At 34.5% G+C, this 16,010-nt stretch overlaps 4 protein-coding genes and 1 long non-coding RNA gene across 6 annotated transcripts; 2 read left to right on the top strand and 3 right to left on the bottom strand.

The window, feature by feature from the left end:
• Nucleotides 1-11: 11 nt before the first annotated feature.
• On the top strand, nucleotides 12-2,813 carry LOC146920176 (L10-interacting MYB domain-containing protein-like). 2 transcript variants are annotated; one of them, XM_085713599.1, is made up of 3 exons: nucleotides 12-238; nucleotides 1,394-1,747; nucleotides 2,099-2,813. In XM_085713599.1, exons 2-3 carry the CDS (start codon nucleotides 1,394-1,396, stop codon nucleotides 2,639-2,641), a joined length of 897 nt encoding a protein of 298 aa, XP_085569725.1. In that variant the 5' UTR covers nucleotides 12-238; the 3' UTR covers nucleotides 2,642-2,813. The 2 variants fall into 2 exon arrangements, with proteins under 2 accessions (XP_085569725.1, XP_085569726.1); XM_085713600.1 differs by having other exon boundaries at nucleotides 1,383-1,747.
• A 775-nt stretch (nucleotides 2,814-3,588) lies between these two features.
• LOC146920175 (senescence-specific cysteine protease SAG39-like) lies at nucleotides 3,589-4,994 on the bottom strand. The gene is made up of 2 exons (XM_085713598.1): nucleotides 4,465-4,994; nucleotides 3,589-4,367 (listed from the first exon to the last, which is right to left on the bottom strand). The coding sequence occupies exons 1-2, from the start codon at nucleotides 4,904-4,906 to the stop codon at nucleotides 3,781-3,783; spliced, it is 1,029 nt and encodes a 342-aa protein (XP_085569724.1). The 5' UTR covers nucleotides 4,907-4,994; the 3' UTR covers nucleotides 3,589-3,780.
• Nucleotides 4,995-6,667: 1,673 nt separating this feature from the next.
• Nucleotides 6,668-11,251, bottom strand: LOC146920174 (pyridoxal-phosphate-dependent serine hydroxymethyltransferase, putative (DUF632)). Its single transcript, XM_085713595.1, has 4 exons — nucleotides 10,414-11,251; nucleotides 9,963-10,168; nucleotides 9,179-9,402; nucleotides 6,668-7,776 (listed from the first exon to the last, which is right to left on the bottom strand). The coding sequence occupies exons 1-4, from the start codon at nucleotides 11,147-11,149 to the stop codon at nucleotides 6,990-6,992; spliced, it is 1,953 nt and encodes a 650-aa protein (XP_085569721.1). The 5' UTR covers nucleotides 11,150-11,251; the 3' UTR covers nucleotides 6,668-6,989.
• A 190-nt stretch (nucleotides 11,252-11,441) lies between these two features.
• LOC146920173 (uncharacterized) lies at nucleotides 11,442-13,134 on the top strand. The gene is made up of 3 exons (XR_015011694.1): nucleotides 11,442-11,903; nucleotides 12,004-12,162; nucleotides 12,946-13,134. It is a non-coding gene; the product is annotated as an uncharacterized LOC146920173 (long non-coding RNA).
• Nucleotides 13,135-13,685: 551 nt separating this feature from the next.
• LOC146920172 (uncharacterized) lies at nucleotides 13,686-15,978 on the bottom strand. Its single transcript, XM_085713594.1, has 6 exons — nucleotides 15,888-15,978; nucleotides 15,720-15,755; nucleotides 15,584-15,628; nucleotides 14,849-14,921; nucleotides 14,221-14,760; nucleotides 13,686-14,115 (listed from the first exon to the last, which is right to left on the bottom strand). The coding sequence occupies exons 1-6, from the start codon at nucleotides 15,905-15,907 to the stop codon at nucleotides 13,852-13,854; spliced, it is 978 nt and encodes a 325-aa protein (XP_085569720.1). The 5' UTR covers nucleotides 15,908-15,978; the 3' UTR covers nucleotides 13,686-13,851.
• Between the last annotated feature and the right edge of the window lie 32 nt (nucleotides 15,979-16,010).

Below are 16,010 nucleotides of genomic sequence, written 5' to 3'. Positions count from 1 at the left end.
GGGTGCTCGCTCTTTTTGTTGAACTGAACGTGGTGTTAGGTGAAAAGGATACGGATCCTCTTCTGTTTCCTTCAAGCCTATATGAGCCGTTGGATTAATCCAACGGTGGATAGAAAAATAATAAATAATTTATAAAAAAAACGAGGTTTTCCTTTTCTACTACACACACTTTTTTTGTTGTAACCTCATCAGATGAAGAAGGATCAATTTTAATCGGAGACATTGCCGTTTCTCTCAGGTAAATTCACTTTCTTCTCTCTTCTTTATTAGGGTTTTGAACAAAATAAGTCAAAAAAACATGTAATTTTCTTGAATCAACTTATTTAAAATCATCATTCCACCAACGTAGAATGCTTAAATTGACATGCATTTGATTCCCATGATTCTGAATCATATGAAGTTTATTTTTTTGCCCTTTTCCATTGATGGGGTTTCTCTGATTTTTGAGATTTTGATTCTTCACTGGATGCATGTAGAGTTGTTAATTGCATATACAATGGGCTATCACTACCCTAACATTAGGCTCATTTTGCATCCATGTACTCCATTTTTGATTTTTCTTTAGTTTTTGCTATTTAAGCATCAATGTAGAAGTTTATTTCAGTGAAGTTTTTTGCTTTTAATTTATGTGAGTTTCATTTATTGGTGCCAATAAATTTTGTATGTGAATTAGTACCATATATCCTTCAGTTGGAGATTTGATTTTCTGTTTATGTTCTTTCATTTCTCACATGGTGATACAGAGTATATTTTGAGTTTCACTTGACAATTTCCTTTTCTTTTGTTTGCGCATTCAAATATCTAGGTTATATTGCGAGTTGTGAGTCCTGTTGTGGAGGGATTTTTGTGCTCTTCTGTGGATATTGATTTATTTTCTTCTCTGTTTATTATTTTCATGTGCCCTCGCTGTGATTCATCATGGTCTAAGGCCCTGTTTGGATAGACAATTTAATTAAGCGCTTATCATACAAGTGCTTATGAATAAGCTATTTCTATAACAAAAGATAAAATACAGTCAAACTGTTTTAACAAGCTATCCTAGAGTGCTTATAGAAATGAGCTGAAAGCAATTTATGGACATGTCATAAGCTGTTTCCATAAGCTCTCACAAACAGTCTTAAAAGTGTTTATGTCAGTAGATAAGCTCAAATAAGTCAATCCAAAACAGTCTCTAATTTCATATACTTTTGCTTTTTGTTTTTGTTTGCTTGTATCGTTTTAATTACTGCTAGCCAAAATGAACTAGAATCTTATATCCAAGTACTGGAATTCACTCTTGCCGTGGTTATCCTCTTATTTTTATGCATGCACATTTTTTCATGAGTGTATATTGTGTGTGACTATATATGTTTAAACTCCTCTTTATCGATTACTTATGTTAGTTAAACTATAGATGGCACGCCGAATTACAAGATCAAGAAGGCTAGAAACTCAGCAGATAGAACAGTCAAGGGCTAAGTGGACAGCATCGCTCACTAAGATACTGGCAGATTTGATGGTTGACCAAGTACACAAAGGGAATAAACAAAACAATTCATTCAATAAGAAAGCATGGAAACATATTTGTGATGGATTTCACAAAAAAACAGGTCTGAAATGGGATAAGGAACAACTCAAAAACCGACATTCAGTGTTGAGGAGACAGTATGCTATTGTGAAGCCCATTCTTGATGAAGGTGACTTTGTTTGGGATGAAGCCACGGGAGCTATAATTGCGAATGATGAAATTTGGGAAGAATACATCAAGGTATGTCCATCCATCATTTGTTTTGTTGTTATTAATTGAGTACATCAAAATGGTCCTTCTTCACGAGGAAACTTTTGAATTGTTTCTATTAGGATTTACCCCTCTTCTATAGTAAGGAGCTCTACCTAAGAGGGAAAAGTGGGGAGTATAGCTATTAATTGAAAAATCAACAGTTCAGATTATAATAATATGCATTGCACATTCTTGACAAACTATCAAGTTATTAAAGTCTTAACCGTTGATCTTCTGATAAATAACAATAATCCCCAATCTTTCCTTTCCATTGTATTTGAGCACAATCTATTAGCTGTTCTGTATTAAATACTTGATGTAACTCTTGAAAAATTACAGAACAATCCTGACGCCGAGACTGTAAAAAGTGGTGGCTGTCCAATCTTTAAGGAGCTATGTACAATATTCTCTGACGCAGCAACGAACGGAAAACATGAATATGCTGCATCTGATAGTGAACACACTCCTAGAGCTCCTTGTCCAGAATTGTTGAGCACACATCAAGATGAGTCTTCATCTGAATCCGAGGATGAGGAAGAGACAAATGACCCTCAAACAGTTCAACCTACTACACCTACAGAAACTTGTAGTAGTCGCAAAAGAGGGCGTAAAGGAGTTGATGGTGCTATTGCAGACGCTATATTAGAGATGGCATCTGCTTCAAAGATGAGGGCAGCTGCCATAGAGCAACATAACTCTAAATACAGCATATCTGACTGTGTTAAGGATTTAGATTTAATGCAAGGTGTTGATCAACAGCTATACTTTGCTGCTCTAGATCTTTTCAACAATCCTAATGCAAGAGAGATATTTTTGTCTCTCAAAAAGGATAAACGTTTAACTTGGTTGCACCGCAGGTGTGCTGTTGTATCCAATAGATAGGTTGAAAAATATATGAAAAGATATCTTTTTGGCTAATTTGATATGTTAATGTTGAAAGATATTAATGTTTGACTGACATGCAACTATACTAACAATTGAAGCAATCTGTATCACCAAACATGCACTAAAGAGTGAGTTGAATGGATTTATCAAGTCTTACAATTACCTAAAACAATCTTCACTAAATGCACTAAAGATGCCAGTCATTTTTATCAGAACTGCAGATTGATGTTCTCATCTACTTTTTAATCTAAAAGTTGACTAAATGCATGCTTGAAACTTGTCTAATGACTTGCGAGATATGAAAACAGTCTAATGACTTACAAGACATGAAAACAGAGAAGCAATACATGTTAGTTTGGTGCAAGCTTACGTCCGGGTGTTAAATCTCAAAACATATTAACATACCAAATTTGTTTGGAATTGTGATATCAGAGTTGATGGATTTTTCAGTTTTTGGAAGATTTCGGCAATCTCTTCATTTGTTGGGGTGATTTGGAAGCTCAACAGTCTACCAAATACATTGGCAATGAAGTATCATGAGTCTGATAGTCACTATTCTCCATTGAGATGCTGAATAGTCTTGATTAAGGTGATGTTTGAATGAGTTTATATATGTTTTGCATCAGGTTTGAATATATTTATAAAAAATAACTTATGTCTGTAAATTCTTTTAAATTTATTTCATTGTGCTCATTAGAGTAACTTATAAATACTATCTAATGAGCTTATCAAAATAATTTGTTAAATAAGTGCTTAATTGAAGTGTTTACGAAAGTGTTCTAAATTATCATTAATTAATATCCCTCTTATATATGTTTGACTTGTATTATATTTCAAAAACCCAAGAAGCACTTTCTGAGAGCCCTTTGTAAGTTATAAAGAAGATTTGCAGGACTTAAAAATTAGAGAAGCTAATAACAGAATCTAACTAAAGAAAAGAAAAGTGAACAGTAAGATTTACTCTTAATATCTTCATTGTATTGATAAATGCACAAGTATAACATGTAGATGTATAGAATATACACAACTAGTTGTAGAAACTAGAAACCATGATGAATGTAGCTGATAAATGCACAGACAATCACAGTTTATGTAGAATTACAAAGTTTAGGTAACATAAGTATTAAGTTTGGCATTTAAGCAGTAGGGTAAGATGCCTGCATTGCAATGCCACAGAGCCCTTCAGCAGCTTCAACTCCCCTTTGCATCATAATGTATCCTTCTTCACCCCAATCAGTTCCCCATGAGTTCTTAACCAACCAATACTTGGTTCCATCATTACTAACACCATAACCTACGGCAGTGACACCGTGATCCAACTCAGTTCCGCATGAACCAGTAAATACACCACTTTTGTAAAATTGAAAGTCAGACCCACTAGCATCAATTGCTACAGAAATTGGTTGATTTGCCACGGCTTTTTGCAATGCTTGCTCATTGTTGGCAGGGACATCTTCATACCCGGTAATAGTGGCTGCATAGATGTTGTTTGCATTGCATGTTCCATCAACACCTTGATAGGGGTATTGAGCTTCAGTGCTGAGTCCATGATTTTGAATGATGAATTTGAAAGCATCATCCATTAGACCACCCTCGCAACCTTGGTCCACACCTTTGGTGTCGCAATCAACAAGTTCTTGTTCTGATAAAGAGACCAACTTTCCAGTACTCAACTTATGAATTCCTTCAGTTGCTGCAACAGCAGAAAACGCCCAACAACATCCTACAAAATGCAAGTTAAAATTTACCCGAGTTAGATGAAAATTCTATTTTTGATCACATATTGAATTAAATGCATTAGTTTTTAGATAGACACTTACCACATTGGCCTTGGTTCTTCACAGGTGTCACTGCTCCTTTCTTCCTCCAATCCACTGTAGATGGAATTGCACTTACATTTTCATACTTAAAAGTAGTTGTCCTTGTGATTGAAGAGCACATATGTCCCTTGAATTTGTTCCTAGATGCTACAAACTCCTCATTGGTGAGGTCTGCAAATTGATTAATGCCTAGTTTGTATGGTTTGTTACTGTCACCATTATTGAAAGCTTCAATGTATTTCATGTTTTCTGTGAATATCTTGAAACGCTTCTCTCGTTCTTGATGATCATTATAGACTTTGCCATAGTGACTCATCCACTGCTCATGCCTCTCATGCATGGAACCATCTTGGAGAGTGCGAGAAGTGACTTGAATAGCCCACAATCCCAAGCAGAAAACCAATGCCAATGAAATATGATATAATTGATTATTGGCAGCCATGGTAGCTAGTGAAGTGTGACAATAATGAGAACAAATAACTGCTTTGAGGTTGATTAGTAAGCAGTTAAATGTGAGAAAGATGAGTGGTGCTTATACTCAAGAATTTTGTGGTATTTATAATAGAAAAAACAAATTTCATTAACATTGTTGTAGCTTTCAATTTTGAAGCTTAAAACAAAAGTCTCTTCTATATACGTCCGGGAGAATTTTCTGAATGATAGGTGCTATGCTATGGACAAATTTTGTGTCAAGGAGGATTTAATTATTATTACTATTATTATTATTATTATTATTATTTACAAGAGGCTAAAATACTAATAGTTTAATCCAAAGGATGCCGTGTGCGTTGGAAAAGTTTTGGATCATGAAAGTTGAAAGTTGAAAGTTTGACAGTATAATCAACTCTATGTGCTTGCAAATTGTTAATTAGATCATGACCAAATGAAATCTTTTCAAAATCGTATACAACGTCTCTACCTAAATATAAGTCATATTTGAGAAAAACTTATTTACTTAAGTGTAAGTTTGTTTTCAAATTTTGTCAGTGTATTAGTTATTTTCTACAAAAAAATACTCATAATTTTCATTGGTACCAAAAAATATTCATAATTAATTGACTATCTTTCAGTGTCATTGTTTAATTAAAATATTAAATGAATGACAATTTTAGAAAATCAATACATAAAATAAATAAATTTTTTATGCTACCTAATTTTCTTAATATATGTAAAATTATTCAAAGATGTTTACAATAAAAAATAGAAGAGTAACTTACACTCATTTCTCCTGAAAGATTCTTAAATTACATTAGAGAAAAGAAATACATTATCCTTCCATAAGAGATGATTGAATTACATTGTTCTCTCCTTTTGTGTTCTACAGTCTCATCCCTTTCCTTGAAAAAAATCTACACTCTCATCCCTTGTTAAACTTTTTAGGTCATTTTAATATGATTAAATATCTATTATGCATTTTTTTTATCTATTTTCATTCACAATATCGTTAAAAACAAATTATAAAACTATGAAAGGAAATAAGATAAATTATAATTTTTACATTCCAACCTAAGTTTTAATAAATTAATTTTTACATATCTACAATATAAAACTCATATACAATAGCATCTAATAATATTATTATCTGTTTTCTTTCAAAAAAAAATAATAATATAATTATCTTTTTGACAGATCATCCTAAAATAAAAACTTAAAAAATTTAATTCCCTATTTTCTGTATGTAATTTCCTTCTACATTATGGTGAATTTTTTCTTCTCTTCGTTGGTCAAAAGGGTATGCAACATAAGGTATAGTACCGTCTAATAATTGTTTGTATCACTACAACATTTTGGTTTGTAAAAGACATATCAACGTCTTTTGAGCAAAACATTGAGAAAGAAAAATCACATATGATGATATGAATGATATGAACGAGAAAAAGATAAATGATTAAACTGTTACAAAAATTAAAGATAAATAATCGTGAGACGACTTTTCTCTATAGTTAAACGATTCTTTTAAGAAAAGTGTGAATGAGACAAGAGAACAAAGTCAAAAGTGCTTCAATGTTTATCCACTTATATCAACTAGTATATATGGAATTATATTCACAGTGATATACTCGAACCAAGTGACAAATGCTGCAACGTTCCCACGCCTAGGAAAGTTCACAGCTTCTGCTTCCACTGCATGCATTTAGAAATAACGTTTTGAAGTTCAGAGCCATACTACCGCGTTTCACGGAATGTATGACTCAGTGAGGAATAACAAAAGGAAAATATATTTCACTCTTCCATTCACCTCCATTGCAGTAGGGTTGTAGGAGTATCAGGTATCAAGTTTCATGATATTACTAGGTGTAAATAAATAAATACAATCTATCCATGAAGCATTGGCACGGACATGGACACAACACTCACACATGGACACCGGTAATCATTTGAAAATGTGAAATATTTTAATGTAAACTACATGTGTGGGTGTTGAGTCATTGTCGGACATGACTTCAATCCAGTGCTACATTGCAATCTACCGATCATAAGGCAAAAGGGTGATTGATCGTCTATACAGATCCATGTCAATTTTCCTAAGGTAATATTCTCTTCACATCACGCTCCTGTTCGGCAACTTTGGCTTTGTTGTATACAGATTCAAAAGCCTCCATGCACACACTTGAAAACCCTACAATCCCTTGAAAAACTTGAGGACAACCCATTTGCAAGTTATTCAATGTCATTGACCTTGTAACACTCACTGCCTTTTCATGCTTGATCTTCTCTTCTTCAGCCTTTGCTCTGAAAGCTTCCACCTTAGCTCGCTTCTCCACGACAGGGTCCTTCGTTCTTCTCACAGAACCAGATCGTTCCGACATGGAGTACGGACCATACTTGCACTCCAAAGATCTAAGCTGAACCACCTTCTTCTCGAACTCCTTGAACGCATACTCTGACTTCTTCTTTTGTTTATGCTCCTCCGTCTGTTGAACTACAATCGCATGAATAACCGTCAACAAGCTTTTTATTCCTTCAGATGCTACTTTGTCTGGTATATGCTCAACGGCAAGGTGCCATTGTTCGCAGAGGGTGAATATCTTCGACTCCTCAGTTGTTCTACTAAGAGGGTTTCGGCTAAATTGGTAAAGGCTGAGCCTTAGCCAACCACTGAGGGATTCAATATAGTCCCTGTGGGCCTTGAAGAGGTTGCAGAAGGATTGGTGCCATTGCTGTACTTCAAGCTCCAGCTGAAGTGTTGATTGCCTATGAATTTCAGATGTAGGGTTATTTGATGGTATGGTATTGAGGTATTCCAGTTGCTGAACTATGTGCTTCTGAACTTGATGACACTCATACATGCTTCTCCACATGCACATCAACCTGCCAACACAAGAAGCTCAAAATGCTCACTCACTGAAACTAACTTTATAAAATAACAAAACAAATTTGGCTCCTCTAAAGTGAGAAAATAAAGAAAATATATTTTAACACATTCATGATTTGTTATGTATGTGCATATAATATCAACTATCAGTTTATACATCAATGGTTAATACTACTTAAATGAACCGATCCTAAGAAAACAGTGTTTTTTGTTATGTTAGTTATGTCACACATTCTGTTAAATGAGCCGATCCTACGAAAACAATATTTTTTATTCATCCATGAATAATCCAGCAGGCAGAAATTGTGCTAGTGCTACACATTCTGTTAAAAAATATGAAGTGACAATAATTTAATTCCGGAGAATCATTCAGTAAAATGGTCACTGAAGAATATAATTTTAAATCTTTGACACAGGTCAAATTACCTGTCCACAACAAGGTACCACTTTATTCAAATTGTCTCTAAATAGTGTATATATTGTACGATTAAGTTCCCAAAGTAATGGAAAAAGTATAGCATGGTTTTATGAGCAGAAAACAGACAGAAAAAAACCATCATGCATGAACCTCGTAACATCCCATCCCATCTATTGTTACACAATAATGCATCCATATAAAAGTGCATTGGGAAAATATATGGTACAAAGCAACAAGAAATCACCAAGAACAAGAAAAAGGGTTGGTTTAGAGCTTCATCTCACTTGTTCAAAAAACGAGATTCTGGTAGTACTTATTGTACTTGTCAAGATAAGTCTTATTCAGTATTTGTCTTCACCAAAAACAAGTGAGAAACAGACACAATGAAATCCAGCAAAAACTATAAAGTAGTTAAAATTAAAACAATATTTTATACTGTTACTATGCTAGGCATGTACTCTGAACCAGTTCTAGTACTTGATTCTCTTACTCTACTACTACACACAACAAACAGCTGTCACCACTCCCCTAGACAAGCAATGACTCCAAAGGGATCACAACCAAACAAAATGCAGTCCATGCTTCAAGACAGATTCTTGGAATTCAAATGAGTCACAGTTTTCAATCACAACCGTCCAATCTCAAATTAACGGGTCAGTTTATACAATATCGAAATCAATTAAAGTTGATTTCGTTATTGTGTAATATGTTAGGCCGCAAGTTAACAAGATCATTTTTTTAACAAGGAAAAGTTAAGGCGAGATGGCTCTCGGAGGCTCACCAATCACCAAGGTTAAGATAGGCTCCAAAAACGCTTATTGAGATGCTTACATATTACTCATTTGTAAGTTTTTACTAATACTATACTGCTGATAATCCAAAAAAATAATAAATACTATGCTACTGTTCTCTTCTACTATGCAAAGTTATGTTATGTATAAAAAATTGAAAAATGCACTAGAGAAAAAGAGAAGACTAACCCTTTAACAAGCTCAATGAGTTGAGGGTAGAGCTCTATCTCCCTTAATTTAACGATTTCAGCGGATGTACTATCAATGGTTTGTGAAGCAACCATCATTTGTGATTCTAATTTCTCCACTTCTTTCTTTGCCTTTTCTGTCTTCACATAATCAGCCCTTCTCATCTCTAACTTCCTTACCAATTCTACCTTCTTCTCATGCTCCATCTTTATTGTTTTAGCATTCTTAAAACCAACCAAAAAAATATCATCGAAGTTAAGCAATTATTAATGGAAATATCAAATCACTTAATGAATCTAATAACAAAAAGGTGAGATTTCTTCTTTAATTATCAAATCAACCTTAGTTTGGAGACTTCAAAAAAATGAGGGCAAATAAAGTTAAATGACTACTAATAGAAAACCATAGTTATCCACAGAATGTTGGTTGCATAGAACAAGATTCCTTCACTAGACCCACATCATGTTTATGCCCACAAAAGACAAAACCTTCTTCAACCTTTATTTCTCTTTTTTCTTTTTGTTTTATTAGAATTATATTACCCTCAAGTAGGATTTTGTAGAAATTGTCTCACACAATTACTAATGATTTGGATTTGGTGCAGTAACTGTTTCACACAATTTTAAATCTTAATTCTCAAATTAACAACTAAGGTCGTTTAAAACCGATTTGGTTGCTGTGCAATTTGAGCTGTTCGATCTCAGTTTAACGGCCGGGCCGGGATTGCTTTTCGTCGAATGTGTGCTTTTTCAAGGCATAGGGAAAGAAAAAAAGAGCTACTCACCTTGACCTCTTGGTACAATTTCTTCTCCCATGCATATAGCCTCTCCAAAGTAGAGCAATGTCCACCATTTCCAACACCATTATTAGCCCTAAAACTACCAACAGAAACCTCTTGAGACAGCTTGCCAAATCCATTCAGTTTAGGACTTGAAGAACCCCAAGCCCACATTGATGGACTCAAATTCCATCCATTTCCGTACATTTTACCTACCACCATCAAGTACAATTACATCACAACCTTCAAAATTCAAATACAAAAAAAAAAAAAAAAAACACCAACTTGAATCTTAAACAACACAAATCAAATTACAATAAACAAAAAAGGAAATTTGACTCCTTCATTAACACTCAACAAAAAGTTATTGTCAAAAACAACCTAAAATTTCAAATCTCAAATAGGTTGATACAAAACAAAAACAGACCAAAATTTATGACATGCATGTAAAACTTACTTGCTTTACTATGATCAGAAAAACCAGAACTTGGAACTTGTAACAGATATGAAACATGAGAACCAGCATCAGCAGCTTTAAGAAAATAATCATCAAGCTCCTTAATAACTTCAACCAGATCTTTACTGTTTCTTGAAACCACCATTGCAAGTTCACTTCCTGACTCCTTAGAGTATCCCACCACCCCACTCGCCGGAGTTGCCATACTCGCCGCCGCACCACCAGCCATCACAACCACCTCAGAGCCAGTGGTAGTAGTAGCTTCCCACTCTTCCTCCGTCGCCGACCGTGACGAAGGAGGTGGTGGAGGTTGCTGCATGAAAGGATCCCAGAAATCCCAACCAGATGAAATCACCGGCGGTGGAGGTGGTGGCGGTGGAGGAGGCGGAGGAAGTGCAGATGATTGTGAACCAGTACCAGAAGTCCAAGTATAAGAACTCAAACTAGGACTCATCGGAGGTGGTGGTGGCGGCGGCATTGGCGACGGAGCACGGGGCGGCGGAGGTGGAAGAATGGGTTGTGGCTCAGGTGGAAGATGGTGGTTAAGATGAGTGGTTTTTTCAGCGTTAGCAAAGTGAAACAAAGCAGAACCAGTTGAACGAAGAGAACGAATGTACATAACATGGGAAGCTGAAAAAGCATGTCTTGCTTCAACCAACTGTTTCATGTAACGTTTTCTTGATTTGCAATGTGACACTGTTTCTTCTCTCTCTACTCTTGAATAGCAACAACCCATTTTCTTTTTCTTCAACTAGATCAAAGAAAGCACAATAAAAATGGTTTTTTTTTTTATGGTTTTGAAGTCATGTTGAGATCAGAAGTGAGTGAAGATGGGTAGTGGGTAGTGTAGTGGTTTCTGCAAAAAGTGATTGTCTTGAACTTTGATTTTTGTTGGCAAGTGGAAAAGTTGATTTCTTTTTGTTTTATGGGTGTGGAAAAAAACAAGAACTTTAACTAGGACAGTTTAGAAACACTAGTGTAGTTGTCTGTTTTGTGGTTGAAAACTTGAATCTGAAACATGGGTGTGGCTACGGTAGGCGACCTCAATGGGTCTCTTACCGTAGGAGACATCATAATTCTTTTTTTTTTGTTTGAAAATCAAATGTCAGCCATTGGATTTGGTAATAAGTTTTTGAATGGCAAGGATTTCCTGGCAGCATGACCTACTAGAATTGTTTTTCTTAAACATTAATTTTCATATTTACAAAAGCAATTGATTTATCAATGACCTTTACTAAAGGGTGTTTTCGTCCATATTGAAAAAATTGTAGAAAACGATTTCCATGTCTTCTCCTCCCTTCATTTTCTAGGGATCTTTCTTTTTCATCTTCTTCCTTTTCTCTTCACTTTAATGCCTGGTTACTGAAACAATTTGGGTAAGAAAGCTCAAAAAAGGATTTGCAAAATCAATTCACTCTCCATTAGCACTGTGAGGGATGAAATTTGATTGTTAATTTGTGTGATTTTCGTTTGCTATAAAGATTCACAAGGTATGCCCATTATTATCATGTTTTGTGTTTATGTTTTTATGCATATGGACTGTGTGTGCATTTGAAAGCTAATTTACTCATTACGATCTTTTCTCTCCAGAACACGGGAAAGAACTAGAAGAGGTGACTTGAAAAGGGGCTCTTGACTTTGCGTTTAGTATGTGAACTGTATTGGTAATTATAGCTTTTGATTTGTTGCAATCAAGCTAACGGATTGTTAATTGGATCAATGCGACCGGTGGTACTTCATCTACAAAAGGTACTTTTATGAGATGTTAACTAAGTTTCTTGGTCATGTCTAATCCAGTCATGAAATCCTCTTGCTTACCCTTTGAAATAGCCACAAATAGCACTAGGAAGAAACACCAAACACGACTTTATCTTATAAAACAAACAACTGCATATAATATTAACTTGATTATGTTATTTGATTTTGGAAACAGGCTAAAATTGTTTTTCTTAAATATTAACTAGAGTTTTCCTATATAATATTAGCTTGTGTATGCTATCTTTTTTCCTGAAGTGTTTTTCATTTGGTGTGAGTTTTGTTGTATGGCAATGACTTTTGAGAGGAGGATGTAATCAACAATCCTAAATAATAGAGGTAGAAAAGATGGAAAATGTAAGCTTATTTGATTAAAAAAAATGTAAGCATATCTTCAACTTCTAGCATGCTTAGATGTGCTAATCTTGCTGCTTCCTCTATTTTTGATTGTGTCTGGTTTTTCTATAACTATAAGCATATAAGCATGTTCGAGCAACCTGTCATGAAAAGTAGCAACATTCATGGCATTTTCCATAAGAAATGGATCAGCTTTTGAATTCAGCTATTATCATCCTCTGCTATTTATGAAAATCAAGTGACATATAAATTGGTCCATTTTGAAATCATGTAAGTTATTTCAATTAAATTGAAATTGGCTTTTGTTATGAAATTTGAATGTTATTAGATTGATGTAAAATTGAAATCATGTATTGTAATTTGAATGTTCCAGCATGGATGCTAATTGTTTTTGTATTTCTTTTGTTTTCAACAATCCAGGGAGGCCAAAGTAAGCCAGGGCAAACTCCTAAGTTATCTGGAGAGGAAAATGGATTGAATTCTACTAGATAACAAGGAACTCTGTTAAAGGCCTTTAATATATATAGGGGTTGCTTTTTGTATCAGCTATCTGATGTTGGAAAAGAAGGCATGGAGTGTATTTAAGTAATTAAATTTTGTGTATTAAAACTTTCTTTTTTGCAAGTGCTTATATTCATTTTTGTTCTAGTAGAAACTTTCTGAGTTGATGCTGCTTCCTGCTGCAATATTATGTTCGAACAATTATTTTAAGGGAAATGTTAATGAGTGCTCCCGGGACACTCTTTAAGCACCAAAAGTGATAAGTTTTTATGAAAGTTTGTGCATTTGTTGCATTGAAAATTGAAATCTTTAATTTAAAGAATAATTTCTTCATTAGTAATGCTTAAAAAGTGTTCCAGGGGCACTCGTTAACAAGACCTTTATTTTAGTCGGTGCCACTAAAAGAAATGTTTCCTACTTCAATTCTTAACGTTTTCATTAACACTTTAACTGCCAAAGAAATTACTTTCAAAGTAGAGCAAAGAAATTCAACCTAAGGAGAAGCAGAAGCAGTTATGTTGAGTGCAGTGCGTATACGGCACATGTTAATTTCAATAAGAGAAATAATCCGGAAGTTCTTAAATAAAAAGTTAGATTTTTAAAAATGAAAATTATTTGGCAGTTAGAAAATTGTAAAAATAATGAAAGTGAAAGTCATATAAGGAGATACATAGTTAATTTATATCTTGCATAACAGAGGAAAGCAAAAAGGTTCATGGTAGATTGTCGTCTCATGACATGTTAATATACACCAAAGATCAAAAGACAGCAAGTTTCAAAACCATATTACAATATAATAGATGATACTAGTTAAGAAGCTTGATCTTATTCATCATGATAAGCATTCCTGAGGACTCGAACATGAAGATTCAATGGTGGGTCATCCAGAAGAAAATACAGCTGATCATCCAGATTGAGTTTGAGAGATTTAGCAAGTTCATACCAACCTAATCCTATGCAGTACTCAACAGGCTTCCTTGTGGACTTTTTGACATTGCATTGCATTCTAAAATTAGTTTCCTCATTCATTATAATCATATTATCCACATCTGATAACCTAGCAGCTTTGGCAATCCATTGTGGGAAGTGCTACAATAAAATATAGATCAAAATTGTTATAATATGTAAAAAAAATGAATAATTTCTTGCATTTAAGAAATGGCAAGGATGACAGGTTAAATTAAAGGATTTTACCAGGACAGATTTGCCTTCAGATATAGCCGTGGACACATGTTGATACCATTTGAAATGATGTTCAATATGGACTTGATCATCCGAATTTTCTTCTGGTTGCTCTGTCTCATGTTCATCCACAATGGCTTGCAAATTCATATGTTTCATGGCAAACCCTTTTGATATAAATTTTTTGCCATTCTTCCTGACCAAACCAACATACATCGGATTGACATGTTTTGTAGGATCAGCCAGTTTAATTGCATGATAGTTAATAGGATTGTGAATTCCAAAGTAAGGGATGTCCTTTCCTTCATTGTCAATTATCCGCATGTTAAAAACATTAAACCGTGGCTGATAATCAAGAATGACTCTTTGCGGTTGATGAAAACCACAATAGGTTGCAATAATGTCTCCAGGTCGAATAACACCTTCAGACAATATATTTGAAGTATCAATCTCAAAGAAATTATCACAGGGATCCTTGATTGAACCAAATATATCCACCCCAAGTTGAAACTTCCAATTGGCAATGAACACAGATGGTATTGAAATCTCAGCCTGAAATGCAAAGGATTCGGTAAATTACCATAGGATGTAATTGGAATAAATTGAACATAGATTTTACAATAATCATGAAATAAAAGACCTGGTCCGGTGTGATTATTGTTTGAAAGGATGATGGAGGTGTAGAAGAACTTCCTTCACCAGCATCAAAGTTCCTAAAAATAAAATTGTTGTAGTTAAAAAAGAGTTAATACTAAATTAAGTAAAATTTGATTTTATTTTGAATAATGCAAATATTATTAGGCTAGGTTCGCACAAGATGCACAAAACCTGCAAGGAGGAAAAAGAGTACAAAAGTGCCTAAAACGCGGCCACTTCACCTACAACCAAACTCGATAAAAAACCTCGTAAAGTTCGCAAACTAACGCCGAACTGATAACAACAAGGCCATCTAAAACTGCCAAACAAAACAGAATGCAGACCCCAAAAAAAATCCCAACCGGCCTAACAATAACAATGATACCCGAGGCAACAGAACAAACAAAACCAAACCTGCAGAATTCTGCAGGCTGCCAAAACCGCAGATACAAACCCACACACAAACTCACAACAGCTGCCCCTATCAACCTCCTACGGCTCCAAGACATCACCTAGGATCCCAGCACCACTCATAAAACAACACACGGCCGGATTAAGTAAAATTTGATTGAAAAATCATAAAATTAGAACTAACGTAAAAGAAAAATGTAGCAAACATAGATTATGAAAGTAATTTGATATTTGATGGGAAAAATTGAAAATTGATGTTCATTAAGTTAAACAATAAGAATTGAGAAATAGGTATGTCAATCAATAAAGATTGAATTGGAAAACCAACCTGTTTGGTGCGGGGATCGTGGTTGATTTGTCCCAAATTGGGTATCTGAGTTCAAACCACAAGAAACACATGTAAGAGTGAATCAGTGTATCAAAAATACAATTGTTAATTAACATAATGGTAGCAATATACTTACAGGGCTAACTGGTTCAAAGGAAGTCTTGTAACATGACTATAAAAGAGAAAAAATTAGACAATGTAAAACTTAAATTACACCAGAAGAACTTATGTATAATAAATTGAGAAATGAAACTGTTGTGGAAAAGAAGATGATGTATAAAGCGTTTTTGTAAGAAAGACAAACCTGGTTCCTGTAGCGACCATTGTTCAATTGGTGGAAGTTTTTTTCAGATGAAAATGACCAAGGGAAAGGGATGTTATAGGGCGTCGATGTATATAGTGCCAAAGGGAAAGAAAATATTGACCC

The sequence above is a fragment of the Medicago sativa genome, chromosome 5, assembly GCF_051527215.1.
Source record: "Medicago sativa cultivar Bolivia chromosome 5, Bolivia_mono, whole genome shotgun sequence".
Taxonomy (NCBI): Eukaryota; Viridiplantae; Streptophyta; class Magnoliopsida; order Fabales; family Fabaceae; genus Medicago; species Medicago sativa.
The sequence above is the reverse complement of the archived record's forward strand: the minus strand, read 5'-3'. Positions and strand labels throughout refer to the sequence as shown.

Bases quoted from the DNA above. Each gene is read 5' to 3' on its own strand.
- LOC146920174 (XM_085713595.1), bottom strand. From the start codon at position 11,149: ATGGGTTGTTGCTATTCAAGAGTAGAGAGAGAAGAAACAGTGTCACAT. The intron at 10,169-10,413 runs GTAAGTTTTACA...TGATGGTGGTAG, and splicing joins TTCTGATCATAGTAAAGCAA to GTAAAATGTACGGAAATGGA. The intron at 7,777-9,178 runs GTTAGTCTTCTC...TTGTGTTGGCAG, and splicing joins CTCATTGAGCTTGTTAAAGG to GTTGATGTGCATGTGGAGAA.
- LOC146920176 (XM_085713599.1), top strand. From the start codon at position 1,394: ATGGCACGCCGAATTACAAGATCAAGAAGGCTAGAAACTCAGCAGATA. The intron at 1,748-2,098 runs GTATGTCCATCC...GAAAAATTACAG, and splicing joins TTTGGGAAGAATACATCAAG to AACAATCCTGACGCCGAGAC.
- LOC146920175 (XM_085713598.1), bottom strand. From the start codon at position 4,906: ATGGCTGCCAATAATCAATTATATCATATTTCATTGGCATTGGTTTTC. The intron at 4,368-4,464 runs GTAAGTGTCTAT...TGCATTTTGTAG, and splicing joins GAAGAACCAAGGCCAATGTG to GATGTTGTTGGGCGTTTTCT.
- LOC146920172 (XM_085713594.1), bottom strand. From the start codon at position 15,907: ATGGTCGCTACAGGAACCAG. The intron at 15,756-15,887 runs GTTTGTCTTTCT...TCTCTTTTATAG, and splicing joins ATGGTCGCTACAGGAACCAG to TCATGTTACAAGACTTCCTT. The intron at 14,761-14,848 runs GTCTTTTATTTC...TTTGCATTTCAG, and splicing joins CAATAATCACACCGGACCAG to GCTGAGATTTCAATACCATC.